Below are 19,137 nucleotides of genomic sequence, written 5' to 3'. Positions count from 1 at the left end.
ACGGGCAAGGTTCAAGAGGGCCACAAAAGACTGCCTGATGAATTCTACTGGGTGGGAGGAGTGGGGAATAGATCAGGGCACACCGGTGACTCTTGTTCTGAGTCTGGAATGAAAAGCAGGCAGAAGTGGGTGGGGAGCAGCATTCCAGACTCCGCGTGTTCACACTTCTGGATGGTTGTAAGAAGGCCAGGATGCTGGGGGTGGGGGAACGCAGTAGGAGAGTGGACAGGACCAGCCCATGCAGACTTTTCCAAGGAATTTGGACTTTGTGCCTAAGGCTCTGGGGAGTAGAAGCGATACATTTGGATTAGCAATGTTCTCATTTGTCCTTTTCTAATGCCTACTGTATTTGTTTCACGGTATTAATGTTAGACAAACTTGAATTCGGGACACAGAGCACTATTTAAAAGCAGTTATTACATCCTAGGAAACAGCAGTTCTCCAGAAAGGTATATTAATCCTGAATGTGTATGTGCCTAACAATGCAGTCTCAAAACCTCTAGCAAAAATTAAGAAGGAGAAATGGGAAAATATATACAAGGTGTGAGAGTAAAAAAGAAAAATAAGCCCTCTCTCAAAAACTTTAAAGTTAAGTAGTCGAAAATATTAGCAAGTATACATACAAGTGTTGTTCAAAATAATCAACAAAGTTGAAATAATGAGCCCCAAATTTAAATAGCATGTTCAGATGTTTGAGATCCTTAATAAGGAGTACTTTTTAAATCATGTCCTGGTGAAATATGGACCTGGAAGCAAGAAAATTTCATGGAACGTTTCTTTTTACCTGGTGCAGTTTTCCAGTTTTCTGTTCTATTCTGTTTCATTGATGTTAATGCTGATCTTGTTATACAAAATAGATTTCATGACCTGCTAATGGATTGACCCTTTTTTCCTTGAAAACACCAAGTTTCCAAGCACAAATAGACCTTTTTAAAATTGACTTTCTGGATTTCCCTCACCATTCCAAGCCTCTGGTGCCCCTCTCTGTCCCCCTCAGTCCTACCTCCCCGCAAAGGAAAGAGGACTTCGACTCCCGTTTTTACTGAGTCAAGGCCATCTGATCTTTTCCTTTGCTGCTTTTCCATTGCTATATTTAGCCTTTCACCTTCCCGACCTGGAAAAAGGTAGTGTCATTTCTTTCTGATGGCAGCTTTTACACCTGTACTTTTGACTTCATCATCTTCTGTTTTCTTCCTTGAATATCTCTTCTGCTTCATATTTCTCCTTGATCATCCTATTAGGAACACAGTCTTTTTTCCTTTTTTTTTTTTTTTTTTTTTTTAAGATTTTATTTATTTATTTGACAGAGAGAGAGAGTACAAGCAGGGAGAGGGATAACCAGGCTCCCTGCTCAGCAGAGAGCCTGACGTGGGCCGGGATCCCAGGACCCTGGAATCATGACCTGGCCCACGGTAGAAGCTTAACTGACTGAGCCACGCAGGCACCCCAGGAACTCAGTCTTAATGGGTTCAACTGGCTATCTCTGGACCTCAAAGATTATCTGTGACTATTCTTTTTAGTCATTAGAGGACAGGACTTGGTCGTCTTGATAGTTTCTTTCTAGTTTTTATTTATTTTTTACTTTTTAAAATTTTTTTTAAAAGATTTTATTTATTTGTTTGATAGATCACAAGTAGGCAGAGAGGTAGGCAGAGAGAGAGAAGGGAGGAAGCAGGCAGGCTCCCTGCTAAGCGGAGAGCTGGATGCGGGGCTCGATCCCAGGACCCTGGGATCATGACCTGAGCTGAAGGCAGAGGCTTTAACCCACTGAGCCACCCAGGCACCCCTAGCTTTTATTTTTAAAGTTTTTAATTTTTTGAATGGCTGATGTATTCCCCTGACCCCAATTGCCAAAGATGGGAAAGAATACTGATTTAGGAGGCTCTCACCCACATTCTCTTTCAGCTGCTGTATACTCTGTCCCTTCTGTTCCTTCTCCCACTCTGGAGAGAAGAGATATTTCAGTGGCATTTTTTATTCTACTTATTCCCTTCCTGTCCTTCCCTGGCTGCCTCTTTGGTGGTTCATGTTAATTTCCTACGCATTCCTCACTTCCCACCCCACTCCCCTGGGCTATGTAGCTCCAGGTCGTTTCAGGCCTGCTGTTCCTTTCCCTCCTCTGAGGCTCTCCCTCCTGTCAATACTGTCAGCCAGTCTACGGCTGCAGTCTTGTTTTATTTATGCCATTATCGGCCTGTGCTGGCCTCCAGGAAGCACATGCTCATTAGTTTTTTATTCACATCTTCGTAATTGGCCTCAGTTTACTTTTTCCGATCTTATCAATCCACATCTCCACCGCAGTCACTGGTCTTCTGTTCCAGGCAGCTTGCTCCTTTATTTTTATATCTTCTTAGCCCGGTACAGCGCCTGCTTCCTGGCAGGTACTTGCTAAGTGTTTCACCACTGAAGGGACAAAGTTGAGAACAGACTTTGCACTTTCCTCTGCACTATTTTTCTTGCTGCTTTTCTTCTGCCTAAAGTTCCAATTATGTGTAACTGTTCTTGGATGCTTTACCTCTGACGTTGTCTTCCTCTTCCATGTTTCTGGGCTCATTTGGTACCCAAAGGGTAGAGTCCTCCAACTGTAGTCTGTTCTTCTGAGCTCAGGGTACAGGGTTATGGGTAGTTGGAGCGATTTCCTTAGAGGGGTATCTGTGTTGGTAGATGTTGAGACTTGGCTTGCCTGAGAAGGAGATTCTGGCACGTTGTTTGAAGAGAAATCAGGGTATTTTAGTCTATACACCAACATGAATTCCAGTAGAGTAGCTAGACTTTTAACAAGGAAGTAAAATTAATAAATACTTAATACTGGGTAAAGAACTTTTTTTTGAGAGAGAATTTTTTTTTAAAGATTTTATTTATTTATTTGACAGAGAGCGATCACAAGTCAACAGATAGGCAGGCAGAGAGAGAGGGGGAAGCAGGCTCCCTGAGCAGGGAGCCTGATGCAGGGCTTGATCCCAGGACCCTGAGATATGACCTGAGCTGAAGGCAGAGGCTTAACCCACTGAGCCAGGCAGGTGCCCCAAGAATAACTTTTTAAGTGTAAAGGTAATGGAAAAAGGAGTGGTACAGGAATTAAAAATTGAAAATAGGGGCAGACACGTCAGAGTCGACATCTTTAATAGAAAGGGGTTCAAATCAATAAAGAACATACAGGATGCGATAGAAGATATGAGTGAGAAAATCCTAGAAGAAGAAACATAAATAGCCAATTGTGTAATTGTTAAATTTTACCTGCAATGAAAAGAAAATAAACATTATTTTAGGCAATGGATACCAACAAAGGAGAACAATTTATAAAGAAATCTAAATGGTGGCAAGAGTACTTTAAAACAAGCATTTTCCTATGTTTCTGGCAGAAGTCTAAGTTAGTATAACCCTGTGGAAATCAATTTGGTAATGTCTGAAAGCTTTAAATTTTCTTATGTTTTCACCTACTAATTTCATTCCCAGGAATCTGTCCGAGAGCTCTTAATTACAGAGGCAATAAAATATTTGCAGGATGTCCATTATTTATTAGTATTTTAAAAAAGATTTATTTATTTTTTTTTATTAACATATAATGTATTATTTGCCCCAGTGATACAGGTCTGTGAATCATCAGTCTTAACAATTCACAGCACTCCCCATAGCACATACCCTCCCCAGTATTCATAATCCAGCCACCCTATCCCTCCCCTCCCACACCACAGCAACCCTCAGTTTCTTTCCTGGGATTCAGAGTCTCTTATGGTTTGTCTCCCTCCCCAGTCCCATCTTGTTTCATTTTTTCTCTCCCTACCGCCCTGCCTCTCAAATTCCTCATATCAGAGAGGTAATATGATGATTGTCTTTCCTATATGATGATTGACTTACTTCGCTCAGCAGAATACCCTCTAGTTCCATCCACGTCGTTGCAAATGGCAAGATTTCTTTTGATGGCTGCATAGTATTTCACTATATATATATATATATATATATATATATATGATATCACATCTTCTTTATCCATTCATGTGTTGTTGGACATCTAGGTTCTCTCCAAAGTTTGGCTATTGTGGACATTGCTGCTATAAACATTCAGGTGCAGGTACCCTTTGGATCACTACATGTGTATCTTTAGGGTAAATATCCAGTAGTGCAATTACTGGGTCATAGGGTAGCTCTGTTTTCAACTTTTTGAGGAAGCTCAGTACTGTTTTCCAGAGTGGCTGCATCAGCTTGCATTCCCAACAACAGTGTAAGAGGGTTCCCTGAAGATGTATTTATCTTAGTGGGAGCAAGTATGTGTGGGGAGGGGCAGAAAGAGAGTGTTTTTTAAAAAAAAATTTTTTAATTTAAGTTCAATTTAGTTGACATATAGTATATTAATAGTTTCGGGGTGGAATTTAGTGATTCATCAGTTGCATATAACACCCAGTGCTCTTTAAATCAAATGCCCTCTTTAATGCCCGTCAGCCAGTTACACCTTCCCCCAACCTCCTCCCCTCCAGCAACCTTCAATTTGTTTCCTGTAGTTAAGAGTTTTTTATGGTTTATTTCCCTCTGTTTTTATCTTATTTTTGCTTCCTTTCCCCTATGTTCATGTTTTGTTTCTTGAATTCCACATATGAGTGAAATACGGTGCCTTTTTCTGACTTATTTTGCTTAACATGATGACATCTAGTTCCATCTGCATGGTTGCAAATGGTTAAGATTTCATTCTTTTTATTGGCTAAGTAATAGTCCTATATATATATTCATATATATATATATATATATATATATATATATATATATATATCTCCCACATCATCTTTATCCATTCATCTGTCAGTGGACATCAGGGCTCTTTCCATAGTTTGGCTGTGGTGGACATTGCTGTTATAAACATTGAGGTACAGGCGCCCCCTTTGAATCACTATTTTTCTATCTTTTGGATAAATACCTAGAAGTACAGTTGCTGGGTCATAGGGTTGTTTTATTTTTAACTTTTTGAGGAACCTCCATACTGTTTTCCAGAGTGGCTATACCAGTTTGCATTCCCACTAACAGCATAAACGGACTCCCCTTTGAGAGAGAGATTCTTAAGCAGACTCCACGCTGAGGGCAGAGCTCTACACGGGGCTGGATCTCGTGATCCCGAAGTCATTACCCCAGCCAAAACTGAGCGTTGGCCACTTAACTGACTATACCACCCAGACACCCCATCACAGTTTTTTTTTTTAAAGATTTTATTTATTTGACAGACAGAGATCACAAGTAGGCAGAGAGAGAAATGAGAGAGGGGAGAGGCAGGTCCCCTCCTAAGCAGCAAGTCTGTGCGGACCCGATTCCAGGACCCTGGGATCACAACCTGAGCCGTAGGCAGAGGCTTTAACTTACTGAGCCACCCAGGCGCCCTGTGTATTTTTTAATAATGGGGGAAAACTGGAAATTGCTTAAATGCCCAAGAGTAAGGAAGTGCTTCCTTTAGTGGAAAATTACGTAGTCATGAAGTTAAAATTTTGAAGAGTATTTTAAAGACATAAGACAATACTCAAGAAATGTTACAAGAAAAAAATGAGCACACATTGCTATATTTGCGGTCTTGTGATGCAGTAGCACACAGGCATATGACCTGAACCGTAGCAAAGTAAGTTTTCTGGCTGGAGGATGGGAGTGATAAAATATTTTTCCAATGTTATACAGTATGACTTTTATAATATGAATGCATATTATTTAAGAGGTAAATATTGTCTTATTGGTTGGTTCCACGTATGGGTTCTGTAGCCGAATGGTTAAGAGCACAGGCCATGAGTCATGTAGGCCTGGCTTTGAATTGCAGTTCTGCCCAAAGAGAAGTCAACTTTATTTGCCTCCCACTGAATGTATCATTAACAACAAAGACATTCAAGATACAGTAGTCAAAACTCAAATGAATTTGGAGACTATGGATTATTAAGTCTGTAATTACCCCATGAGTTACAGATTGATTATAAATTTCCCTAAAATAAAATTTAAATAGTAATAATTAAAATGTAATGTTAATTTTCTACTAAGGGAAATACTGTTTTCGTCCTTGCTAGTTTTTTCCAGCTATGGAGCTACTACTAGTGTTACATTTATCTCCATGTGTATAACAGCCTTTTGCAACCTGGGTTTTACAAGAGAATTAAGCCCTGATGTCCTCCTACATCCACTGAGTGTAATGAATGAGCCTCTTGCCTGGTTGATTAGAATGGTATCAGTTACATGCCGTCTTTGGGAGAATTGCGGAAAGTCACCCAGAGCATTCTGTTCTGTTCTGAGGAACCCTCATTGGGATGCCTGGCACAGAGTAGGCTCTCAGGAAATGGCAGTGGGGTCTTAATGGTTTTGCCACAGAAATCACGTAAAAAAGCACTGGCTTTCTGGATTTTTTTTTTTTTTTTTTTTTTGGTGTGTGTGTGTGTGTGTGTGTGTGTGTGTGTGTGTGTAAGTTTCTCTGGGAAAGGGCGTTTTCCAGGGTGTTATCCAGTAAGTGGCCTTCTCTCTGGCTGTTTCTCAAATCTTGTCTTTGAATCTGGGACTGACTCTGGGCTACGGGGCTGCGGAGGACTCCCCTGATTCGCCCTCTTGCAGTGTAGCAGCCTCTTTCCTCCACTGCAGGGCGCCCGAGTACTGCCTCCTCTCCGAGAAGCGTGTCGGCTTGTCATTTCTCTCCCCGTAATTGTCCTCAGAGCAGAACCTCATTCAGGCCTTGGATTTAATACTTTTACACAAATTGCTTTATAGTAATGTATTCAGTTCTGGATATTCATAACTACCCTTTGGCAATGTTGATCATTTAAAATAGACTGCCGGAGATACTGTTTTAATATGTTTTCTGATGAATATTTTCTCATGATTGCTTCTTATTTTCTTTTAGCTACTGATCTACTCCTTGCCTGGAATCCCATTTGTTTGGGATTGGTAGAAGGTGTTATTGGGAAAATTCAACTTCATTCAGGTATGTTTCCATAAAGTTCTTCAATCTGTTAAATTTAATGGCACATCCTATGACATTTTCTTCTTTGAAGATAAATGTGGATTTTGTTATGGCTTTGATTCTTTTGCCCTAATTTTAGGTCTGCCCAAAGTAGTTATAAGTATCAAATACCTGCTGTGTGTCAGGAATTATGCTAGTTGGTAGAACACAGCAGTGAGAAAAAACTGACCTCACCCTTGTTTAGGAAGATAGACATCAGTAAGTAATCACTGAAATAAATATATAATAATTTGGTAATTGTGGTACGTGCTCTGACAGATACACCAACTGCACTGATTTCAAAGGAGAAGGTGGTAGGAAGAAGGCTGGTGAAGTAGGCAGATGGCAGACCACGACTGTCCAACTTTGAGTCAGCTCTCCGTTCTGGATACAGTCAACTCTGGCTAGGGAAGTGTGTGGTTCTCCTGGCATGCAGTGCAGCCCTTTCCAAGTACCCTCATCAGGGCAGGCAAAATGGTGAAGGGTCTAGGTTGTTCATCAGGCCCTTGCTTAGAAGACAGACACTTGTGTCTGAGGTTCAGAGGGAATTTTGATGATGAGAAAAGAGAGATTATATAGGTAGGTTCCAAAAAGTCCTGAAAAGTACCAACTGAAATATTTTTTTTTTTTTAAAGATTTTATTTATTTATTTGACAGGTAGAGATCACAAGTAGGCAGAGAGGCAGGCAGAGAGAGAGAGGAGGAAGCAGGCTCCATGCTGAGCAGAGAGCCTGATGCAGGGCTCCATCCCAGGATCCTGGGCCGAAGGCAGGCGCCCCCTAACTGAAATATTTTAACACTGTATTTAAATATCTGTTTTTCCTTTGGCATCAGTTTTAATGAGTTATGAACTATAGATGACTTTACCATCATCGTGTAATTGAGAGTCTAGCTACCTCTATAGTATTCCCTTTCTTACTCTTCTAAAATAAAATTGTTGTGGGGCGCCAGACTGGCTCAGTGGGTAGAGCATGTGACTCTTGATCTCAGGGTTATGGGTTCAAGCCTGAGGTTGGATGTAGAGATTACTTAAAAATAAAATCTTTTTTTTTTTTTTTTAAGATTTTATTTATTTGTCAGAGAGAGAAAGGGAGCGAGAGCGAGCACAGGCAGACAGAATGGCAGGCAGAGGCAGAGGGAGAAGCAGGCTCCCTGCCGAGCAAGGAGCCTGATGTGGGACTGGATCCCAGGACGCTGGGATCATGACCTGAGCCGAAGGCAGCTGCTTAACAACTGAGCCACCCAGGCGTCCCAATCTTTTTTTTTTTTTATTAAGATTTTATTTATTTATTTGAGAGAGAGAAAGAGTAGGCACGAGTGGAGGGGGAGGAGCAGAGAGAGAGGAGGACAGAAAGAATCTCGAGCAAATTCCTCGCTGAGCAGGAGCCCTACATGGGGCTCGATCCCAGGACCCTGAGATCACGATCTGAGCCAAAGGCAGACACTTAACCTACTGAGTCACCCAGGTCCCTAAAAATAACATCTTTTAAAATAAAATTGTTGTGTATTTGGGAACTAGGTTGATTTCTGTGTGTTATAAAGCATGTATTGCCAGAGACTAATTTTTCTTTGCTAGATTCTTTGGTTATTTTTTAAGGTTTGCTTTTATTATGAAGTATTTCATAGATACAAAAAGCTATTTACCACAGATGTACAGTACAGGTTGTTGTAAAACACACACATACCTGCCACCCAAACTAAGAAATGCAACGTAACTAATGTCTTTAGATCCCTCACTGTGCCTTCCTCCAAGTGTGTCCTGCTTTCTTCCCTTCAAGAGCACTTACTAGTTTTGTGTTTATTCCCTTGATTTTCATTAGTGCTTTAATTACATATGTTTTCCTAAGTAATATGATGCCGAGGTTTGTATTTGAGGGACTTTCCGTAAATGATATTGAGCTGTTGTTTGTTTCCTGTCCCCCTTGTTTTCCCTGTCCCCCTCCATTCAACTTGATATTTTTGAGATTTATCCATGTTGATGTATGAAGCTCGAGTTCTTTATTTTCACCCTCGTATGAATATATCGTCATTTGTCCTTTCTCCTGTCAGCGGGTAATTTTTTGATGGTTTATTTTTTGCTACTGGAAATAAAACTGCTATAAACATTGTTGTATTGTCTTTGGTAGTTTTGTAATTCTTCTTGTATGAGGAGAAAAGCATTTAGACATTGTATAACCGTGCTAAGTATTTTAGTAACACTCTCCTACCTGTCCACATTTACATAAATATATTTTTAATTCATTTATATGCTGACAGGATAATTTCATAGCTGAGTGTTCTGAGCTAAAACTCATTTTCTATTGTTTAAATGAAGCTCATGAAACTTTTGAGTTATTTTTCTTCAGTTTCAATCACATCCTGGAACAATGAATAAATCACTGAAATCAGTCAGGAGATGTGAATCCAAACTTTATTTATTAGCTTTGAGATATAGAGGGGGTTACTTAACATGGGTTTCATTTGTCTATTGCTAAGACCCCAGGAATTCTTTAAAACAACAACATGTAATATTATACGATTCTGTGGATTGGCCTAGAGGCTCTTTTGCCCTTTATCTTCTGTTGTGTGAGGTCAGCTGGGACTTTGTCTGGCACGTCTCTGTCCATGTAACTCATCTCACAAGGCCTCCCCTTGGGTCCTCTTTTTATACTGGATGCCTGGACATTTTTCCAAGATGGGGGCTGGAAAGAAGAAGACCAGTCCCAGTGTGCAGAGTTTTATCAAGCCTCGACTTGTGTCACTGAGCTTGCTAATACTCCACTGGCCAAAGGAAGTCACGTAGCCAACCTAAGAGTGAACATCAGAGTGGGCTTCCCAAAAGCTGATTCACTGGGGCCACGATGCCTGTGAGCCTCTACTTTGAAAGCTGTAAAACTAGAGTAAAAATAACTGCTCTCTTTTTTCCCCTGCAGTATTAGGAGTCTAAATGAGATAATATACCGGAAGGTACTTAATAAATTACCACCGTTTTATCAAGGCTCTTTTGGTTGCAATTATGTGTATCTGCATACACAAAACAGAGTTTTATTAGGAACCCAAAGGACCAAAACCAAGAAGTGGATGCCTTATGGTGTCTGAGATTACATTTTTGGGCGGGTAGTCTCTAAGCATCACTTCTCCTATATATTTCCTTTATTTTTCTACTCTTGGCTTTCTGTTTCTGTATATTATAAGACAAAATTTCTGCTTTTGCATGGTACCCTCAACCCTCAAGCCCCTAACAGGAGCCTGCCTAGCCGTCAAGGACTGAGCAGTGAGTCTAGTTCAGACTCCTCGGGACAGAGATTCTTAGCGGCCCTGTCTGGGCCAAGGGCATTCCCTGCTCACAAAGTTCAACCACGCTCCAGAAGTCTACTTCTTCAGTCAGAGAAGGAGGCCTTGGACTTGGCAGAGAACCCAAACATTTCATACAAACAGCAAACAAATATAAGTTGTTGATTGATGAATTTATGATACAGTAAAAGTCTGGTCATTTTAGGTGGTAAATATGGGCATCTCCTGCTGTCAGTCTTGGTTTACACGTGCTTTCCCTCCTGGCACTGCTTGCCTTTGTTTGGACTCTGAGCAAGTGATAAGCAGTGGGGGTTCCTGTCTGCAGGACGTTTTGGAAAAGGGAGAGGTGAAGAAAGAAAATATAAGAAAGGCAGGAAGAAGTAATTGCTGTACTTTTTTTTTCCTCCTGTCACATCACTTTTAAGGCTTGGCTCTTAAGAGAGGGAGTGGGGAGGAAACAAAGGAACATCTTTTCTGGGCCCCCTGCTGCTCTTCCTTCCCTCACCCACCACCCACCAGAGACAACTGCAGCCACACCCCGGTGTGTCACTCCGCCTCCACGCAGCCCCCAGCTCCCCGCCCTTCTGCATCCATCTTCCCCCTTCTCCCTTGGCTCCCTGCATCTCTGCCCTGGGATGCCTCATCCCCATCCCTTCCCTCCCTGAGCCCCACTAAAACTCCTGCTCTGGTCACACCTTCGGCCTGGCTGGTGGGAGATACGCTCCCAGGATGGACTAGAACTAACACTGTCACTTCAAGTGCATTCTCCCCTGGGAACATCTTATCTTCTGGGGGTAAAGGTTGGGGAAATAACGTGTCTGTACTTAAACTCTTTCTCACTCCTGTTTCCCTCCTACTTATTCTCCATATTTCAATGCACGAATTTTTGTTCTTGCCTAGTGAGATGGGAACATAAGTTTATTTGAACAGCTGTCATTGACAGTCTAACAGCGGCGTGGGTGAGCCATGCCACCGTTCCTGATTGTCACTGAACTCTGAGCTCTGTGGAATGTAAGCAGGCATGACTTAGGTACCGGATTAGTTTGTGAGGGCTGCCATAGTGAAGGCCCGTAGACTAGGGGACTTAACAGAAATTTATTTTCTCACAGTCTGGAGGCTAGAAGTCCAAGATCAAGGTGTTGGCAAGAGGTTTCTTCTTTCTTTCTCCTTGGCTTGTAGATGGCTGTCTTCTCCCTGTGTCTTTACATCATCCTGACTGTGTTCACACTGCCCTTTCTCTGAGTGCATCTGTGTCCAGATTTCCTCTTCTAAGGACACCACTTGCATTGAATGAGAACCCCCCCATAACCTCATTTTAACTTAATTACCTCTTTAAAGACCCTGCCTCTAAAATAGAGTCACATTATGAGGTACTGAAGGTTAGGACTCCAGCATATGAACTTTGGCAAGACAGTTCAGCCCGTAACAGAAACTTAATGTCTATTAGAATGCTTATTACAAAAGTGTACCAAAGAGAATTCTTTCCCTTTATTTCACGGTGAGATAGGCCATTCACCAGATATCACTGATGAGGCACCAACCCCAGAGTTGGACTAAACTCGAAGATCACATAGTAACCTTGGGTCGGGTTACTTCACCTGAACGGCCAGTCACCCACTCTAAGACAAAGCTAACACCTCCTTGATATGATCATTGTGAGATTTAATTAAACTCCTTTAAGTGCTTAGCATGGTTTCTGGTACTAGGAAGCATTCAAAAGATGTTGGCTATAAATATCCCCTCCTTAGTTTTAAAGGTCACTTAGAGGTGTCAGATATTCTACCAGAGAACCACTTAAGTCCCGGCTATATAATTTTGAATAAATTTTGAACTTAGATTGTTTTTTCCAGTAATGTTAATATTGCTGAAACTAATGATATTAACATGTCATTAAAAGACTACATGGTGGGGATTATAAAAAGACATGTTTTTAGTGGTTAAATATTAGCATCAGGGTAAGTTATATTCCATAATCTATGTACCCCTTTTTAAAAAATGTGTGGCGGAAGAATTTTAAAGTATTATTTAGTTGCATCCATGGCTGATAAGTGCCCTTCCTTTTAGCAGGCTCTGCCAGAAAATTGTTCTGTTAACCCTGGTGTCTAGGAAATACCTTTTTAGAACCATTAGCCTTCCTTGGATGTGGAAGGCCTCTCTGGCGGGCAGGTGGACTTTAAGCTCGGGCGTAATGTAGTGTCTCTTCACAATTTGAATGTCTGACTTTGGTTTGATCAGTGGGGTTTATCAATATGAAGAACAGAAAATAGAAGGAACGTGTCATGTGCTAAATAGATGAAAGAAAAGCTTCATGAAATATCAACATATTTTATCCATTGTCGGGTCCAGGAGGACTTAAGAATAATAGTTAGATTCTCATCACAACTGTAATTACTCATTAATTTTTCGTTTTCCTTTCTTCTCTTAGTCGCAGCCTATCCCGTCCCCTAAGGATAAGCTGCAGGGAGCCAGGGGCTGTGTCCCTCTCTGCTGGCCTACAGCAGGGCTATTCATAAATATTCAGCAAATACTTATGACTTTAACAAATAATTATGGAATGCCTACTGCATGTCAGGGTCTGCACTCAGTGATGGGGACTGTGGGGTGAATAGGGGACTGTGGGGTGAATAAAACTTGAAGCTTCCAGGAGTGTAGGATTGGATTCAAGAGGTCGACCTCACTTACCTGATCACACTGTGCGATCATTAGGCTTAGGCTTCTGAAGAAGAGTGTGAGATGCTGTAAGTACGGGATAGAGGGCCCTGACTGGTGCAGTGGGGGTCCTGGATGGACAGCATCCCTGAGGATATGATGTCTGAGTCCAGGCCTGAAAAATGAGTGAGATAATCTGGACAAGGCCAAGGTAAGGGCAGAGAGTGAGAGGAGAGACGATTCTTGGCAGAGTCAGCAGCCCTGCAAAGGCCTACATGATTGATGTTTTCTCTGGGATGTTGGGGAGATTGCTGTTATCTTCACTCAGATATCCATGAAAAGGTTGCATTAGGCTGCAGACTTTAAATGGGTCACAAAAACTCTTTCAAATCTATTCTGAAGGTTGAGAAGAAGATAAGCTCAATTAGGGTAAGAAGTATCAGAACATAAAAACCGAAAGTATATATTCCGTGATATTTTCAGAAGTAGTTTGAAAACTGTCAGAAATCTTGATTAATTTGGCAATAGAGGCTCTTGGTTTGGTGACTGAGTTACTACTCTAAGTGTTGTAGACTCAGAGACACCGTTCACCCAAGTAGCTCTCATTTGTTAAAATAGTGCTTGCCATCTGCTGTTTTTCCACTCTTGAAGTCGTGAAGATGTCTCAGTCATTAAAATGGTAGAATGTATTATGCATATGGTTTACAAAGTGTGATTTTAGTCTGCTGGGAAGACTTTGCTGGGATAATGACATAAAATATTTTTTATACTTCAGTGATGAATGAGTGGTTACTAGCCTTGCTTCAATACTTTCCTGAAAAGCCATTAGAAAACCCCAGTTTTTGAGGATATTGGAGGGAAAGGGAGAGAACCTGGCAGGGCTTCTTATGTTTAAATACTAGTATAATTGCTCACGGTTGCATTGTGAGAGAAGTAGGTTGTTTTATTGTCTACCTACAACTCACTATTACAAACACGTAAGGATTGGAATAATGGTTGTACAACTCCATACATGTATTAAAATCGCTGAGTTGTGGGATGCCTGGGTGGCTCAGCCGGTTAAGCATCTGCCTTCAAGTCAGGTCATGATATTAGGTCCTGGAATTGAGTCCCACATCAGGCTCCCTGCTCAGCAGGAAGTCCGCTTCTCTCTCTCTCCCACTGTTTGCTCTGCCTGTTGTTCCCCCTGCTTGTGTGCTCTCTCTCTCTTTGACAAATAAAAAATCTTTTAAAATCCTTGAGTTGTATACTTACAATGGGTAAATTTTATCACCTATAAATTATATCTCAATGAAGCCATTAAAAACATTTAAATCAGAAAGTAGCTTTTGATGTATTCTGTTGTCATTACTTCTGATTTTGTCTTAATTAAAAAGTTAAACACTTCTCTCTTTCGGTAATTTCTGGTGATTTTTTTCACGTATTAAAGTTGCTTTGAGGGAAGTATTCAAAGGCAGTATTACTTCTGACACTGTTTCTGCCAAAATAGGAATGATTTAAAATGTAATTCAAATCCAGTCATTTTATATTCATTTTGTTATTCACGAGGATCTCAGAATTATTTATTTTGGAGGTAAAAGTTTCATTGGTGACTAGGTTCCTGGCCAATGCTTAAAAGACTCTTTACTTGTAGTTTAGGGCACCTGTTTTATGAGTGGCTTTGGGTCTGGGAATTAGACAGCTAAGTGGCATCTTTCCTCGCTCTTTTCTGCTTCCTTCTGCCTCCTTTTACTCTCTCCCCGGGTACATAGGTGCTGAGTGGCCCCTACCACCTCTCTTGGCTCCCTTCAGCCTCTTCCATTATTGTACACTTCAGAATTTTCCATTGCCTCCCTTGTCCCTAATCTGAATTCCATTCTCCTTGGTGCAGATGGTTCTACCTTCCTGGCGGGAGCAACCCTTGAACTTGCCACATGATTGTGACCCATAGCTCTGGGCTTTCCTAAGGGCTGGCACACAAGGAAGCTTCTTGTTGCTGAGCCCGTCTGTCATTGGCAGATACGCGTATTTTCAGGCAGAGAGATTCTCTAGAGATGGGCCAGCGTGCCTCTTAGGTTATTCTACTACCATTTCAGTTCTTTTTTTCTTTTAATATTTTAATTATTTATTTGTTAGAGAGAGAGAGAGCGAGCATGATCACAGGCAGAGCAGCAGGCAGAGGCAAAGGGAGAAGCAGGCTCCCCGCCTAGCAAGGAGCCCGATGTGGGATTCGATCCCAGAACACTGGGATCATGACCCGAGCCGAAGGCAGCTGCTTAACCCACTGAGCAATCCAGGCATCCCCAGACCCATCTGTTCTTAAACTCCAGTTCTCCTCAGTGATTTCTGTGGTGGTGATATTAAAAGTTTTTAGCTTTGGAAAAAGAAGAGGATTGTTACAGTAAGAGTGACTGTATGTATGGACCACCTACAAAGGTGCTTTTTATATTTCCTCTCGTATTCTTTTTGAACTTTTTATCTTTCTGAAGAGGTTGCAATCAAATTATTATCAGGTCTAATTGTTGAAGAAAAGAAATCTTGATAAACCTAGTAAGTTCTCATTTACTTAGATGTGGGCCATTGTCAGCCATCCAGAGCAGAAAATACAGTTTACTGGTTGAATTGACTTGGTTCTCAAGTTGGTTACAGCCTGTGGGCTTAGGGACCCCTCTTGTAGGTGACTTCCAACCTTGAAGCATGCTTGTGTCATCTCTCCAACAGTAATTTATCTTCATGATGGTAGACGGTAGACCAATATGGGGCACCTGGGTGGTGCAGTCAGTTGAACATCCAACTGTTTATTCTGGCTCAGGTCGTGATCTTATGGTCATGAGGTTGAGCTCTGCATCAATCTCTGTGCACAGCACCGATCTCTCTGCTTGAGATTCTCTCTCTTCCTCTCCCACCCCTATTCTCTCTCTCTCAAATAAATAAATCTAAAAAAAAAAAACCAATTATACTTTATAAACTTATCTGTAATTATACTTAGTAGGTAGGAAAACATGTAACACATTGAGGTTTTTCAAAAAATGTAAGAAAACGTAGCACTTTAAGGAGGATAAGCTGTAGTTATATGGAAAATGTTTTTATATACAAATTCATTTTGCCCAAGGATACTTTGACTTTTCTAGTTCTCTAAGATTATTGCAGACAAAAAAGGGTATAAGAGATTATTTCATCTTATGGCCAGTCATTATTAGAGATTTAAATTCATCATAAGCATTGTAAGCTGACCTGAATATGCTTCTGATTCCACCATTTGTCTATAACAAGCCTCCTGCCCTGGATACTCTCCTTGTGAGTTATTGTCAAAATGTTCTGTAAACCCAGACTTTGGGAACCTTTAGTAGGCAACAGAGCAACCAGTCAAGAAATACTGAATAACTGCTATGTCTGAAGGATTAACAAATTAATGATTGGCTTTTTGGTTGGTAAGAGAATTAGAAGCCCAGTATGACGTGCTTTTAGCTACCAGGTACCTGATTAAAAAAAAATGGTGCTGGGGTAGTGTTAGTATTATTTGTAACTCCACTTACTTGATGCACGAGGCTTCCTGAAAATATTCAGGGATGTATAGTGCTCTATTTCTATTAGGAGGGGCAAAAGCATTTCTGCTAATATAGCTTAAAACAGAAATGGCTTTATTTGTTTATTTACTTATTTATTTACTGAACTTTATCCCCAATGTGGGGCTTGAACTCATAAGCTTGAGATCAAGAGTTGTGTGTTCTACTGCCTGAGCCAGCCAGGTGCCCCAGAAATGACTTTAAATATAAAAACAAAACATTATATTAGATATACCATGAATTCATATCTTTAGAAATTTAAATTCAGGTATGAATTTGCATAAAACCTACCCTACAGATTCATGCTCATATTCATATAAAAGTAGTAATTGGCCAATTAATAGCTTATGCAATGTGTATCAATGAAGTAGGTTTTAAACTTTTTTTTAAAATTTTTATTGGTTTGAGAGAGAGTATGAAAGAGCCCAAGAGAGCACCTGGGAGCAGTGTCCCAGAGGGAGAGGGAGAAGCAGACTCCCTGCTGAGTGGGGAGCTGGATGTGGGGCTCAGTGCCAAGACCCTGGGATCATGACCCGACCTGAAAGCAGAGTTTTGACCATCTGAGCCACCTGGGCACCCCAGTGAAGTGGCTTTTATGCATACATCAAACTGAATTTAAATTCCTACCAAAGATTTGTGTTAAAAAAAAAAAAAAAGGCAACAAAACAGGATCTCTTGAATTGGAACATAATTTATCCTGAGATAAACCATTAAGATTTCTCAATTATTAGCTTCTTTTATAATGTATAGTGTGTTAATATATAATGGATCATTTAAAGAGACTTAATACATTCAAAAAACTGAGATCAAGAGAAATTAGTCTGTTTCTGACAGCAAAAGACAAGCAATATTTGAAGAGATAATAGCCAAGAATTTTCCAAAACCAATTATGAATACAAGTCGCAGCTTTAAGAAGTACTTTGAACCACAAGGGGGAAAGTATTAAAAAAAACACACACACTTTGGTGCCTCATAATGAAACTGACGAAAACTGAAGACAAAGAAAACACCCTGAAAACAGGCAAAGGAAAAGTGCACATTAAGTTCAGAAGCATCAGTGAAACTTGAGAGAAACAATGGAAGCCAAAAGATAGTGGAACAATATTGTCAAAGTGCCTGTCTGGCATTCTGTACCTTTAAAATCTAAGGAAAATAAAGACATTTTGAGACAAACTAAAACCGAGAGAACTTGTTACCAATAGTATCTGCACTAAAAAGAAGTACTAAAGAGAGTTCTTCAGGCAAAAAATAAATGACACTCCATGGGAGCATAGAGATGTGAGAAGGGATGGAGATCCATGGAAAGTGTAAATAAGTTGGCAGATTTAAAGGAATTAGTTTGCCTCTCTGCAAAGTCTGTTCGTGGGTGCCTTGGCTGCTCTGAAGGCTGAAAGCTGCTGGCTGGTGGGGGAGCCCGTAGGAAGCCCCCGTCTTGGCTGGTGCATGGTGGCTTGTGTTTGATCCCAAACATGTTTGTATCTGTTTAACTCATTATTGTAATCACATAATTTAATTAAATAGTCAGTAAGCACATCAGCTCTACGTGCAAAAGGAAGCTGAGCTGAATACTCTGGAAATACTAGATAAAACTGTGTTGCATTAAAAAGAAAAAGCATAAACAGCAGCCCCGAATACCCATCAGTGGCTCATCCTCAAAGAAAAGTTTTTGGTAAATCAATGTACATCTGAATGTTTCATAGGAAAAATAAAGTGGAATTTTTTTTTTCTTAAGTCCTCTTTAAGCTTTCAAGTAGGATTCAAAGGACTAGTGCCAAAAATGGTAACTAATTGCTCTCACAAAGTTGGGAGTTTGGATTTGATCTAAAGAATATCCATGGAATGGAGAATAATGGTCAAATGGAACTTTAGTTTTATCCATTAGCATTCACATTTTTAAGCAAATAGAATGTATTCATATGTTCCCCATAAAATTAAAATAAATAAAAATAAAAAGGATTGCTGGACACTTATCGTTGGATCAAATGCTGATCTTTTCTTCATGTCAGAAGGATGACATGTAGGATCTCTACATGTTGAGAAACATGTAGATGGAATACTTCCTACACGTGAGGTCATGAGTGTCTCTCTGAAAACAGTTTTTTCTGAAATTGGATGAAAAAAATTTTTTGATGAGAATCTTTATTCCACAATGGTTTGTCCCCTTTTAAGTGAGTCAGTTCTTGTCTAGAGTGAGCAGTTCAATCTTTTCCAGGACTATTGTTTTGCTCTACTGGTCATGCTTTTCAAGATAATGCCTTCCTTCTCACTTTTCTTATCTTGCTGGGAAGTCAGAATTCCTTGTCTGTCTCTTCCTGGAGAAGCCAGGGTTACAAGACTGACTTTTTCTTCCACCGTAATGTGTTTAAAAGGGTGAAAGAATGTCTTTATGCCAAAGGACCTTGCTAGCCTAAGTTACCCTTCACTCTTGGTTCTCCCACACATCTGCATCGCAACGTGGCAGCCTTAATTGAGCCAAAAAAATTTTCTTTTCCTGGTGGGTGATATAAATTAATACAATAGCCTGCCTTGGTGCTTTTTAAAAATTTAATTACACCATTATGCCTGACACATCCTGGGACTGCTAAACACTAGTGCCTGGATACTTCCACATTTTTGTTGTCTTGAAGTTCGAACTATAAAGCATATATTTGAGTCATTTAATCCTGTTACTAACATGCTCGTTCTCACCAGACTTTCCAGGCTTCTGCGGTTGTTAAGTGC

The 19,137-nt window shown here is 40.5% G+C and overlaps 1 protein-coding gene across 1 annotated transcript in view; it reads left to right on the top strand.

Annotated features, from left to right (window-relative positions):
* INPP5F (inositol polyphosphate-5-phosphatase F) overlaps positions 1–19,137 on the top strand; it is a 78,986-nt gene that overhangs the window by 14,668 nt on the left and 45,181 nt on the right. The window contains exon 2 of the mRNA XM_045068770.1: positions 6,851–6,931. Within this exon, the coding sequence (XP_044924705.1) occupies positions 6,851–6,931 (81 nt within the window). The remainder of the gene's footprint in view (positions 1–6,850; positions 6,932–19,137) is intronic.

The sequence above is a fragment of the Mustela putorius genome, unplaced genomic scaffold, assembly GCF_011764305.1.
Source record: "Mustela putorius furo isolate JIRA1106 unplaced genomic scaffold, ASM1176430v1.1 tig00003909_pilon_pilon_pilon, whole genome shotgun sequence".
NCBI lineage: Eukaryota > Metazoa > Chordata > Mammalia > Carnivora > Mustelidae > Mustela > Mustela putorius.
The sequence above is the reverse complement of the archived record's forward strand: the minus strand, read 5'-3'. Positions and strand labels throughout refer to the sequence as shown.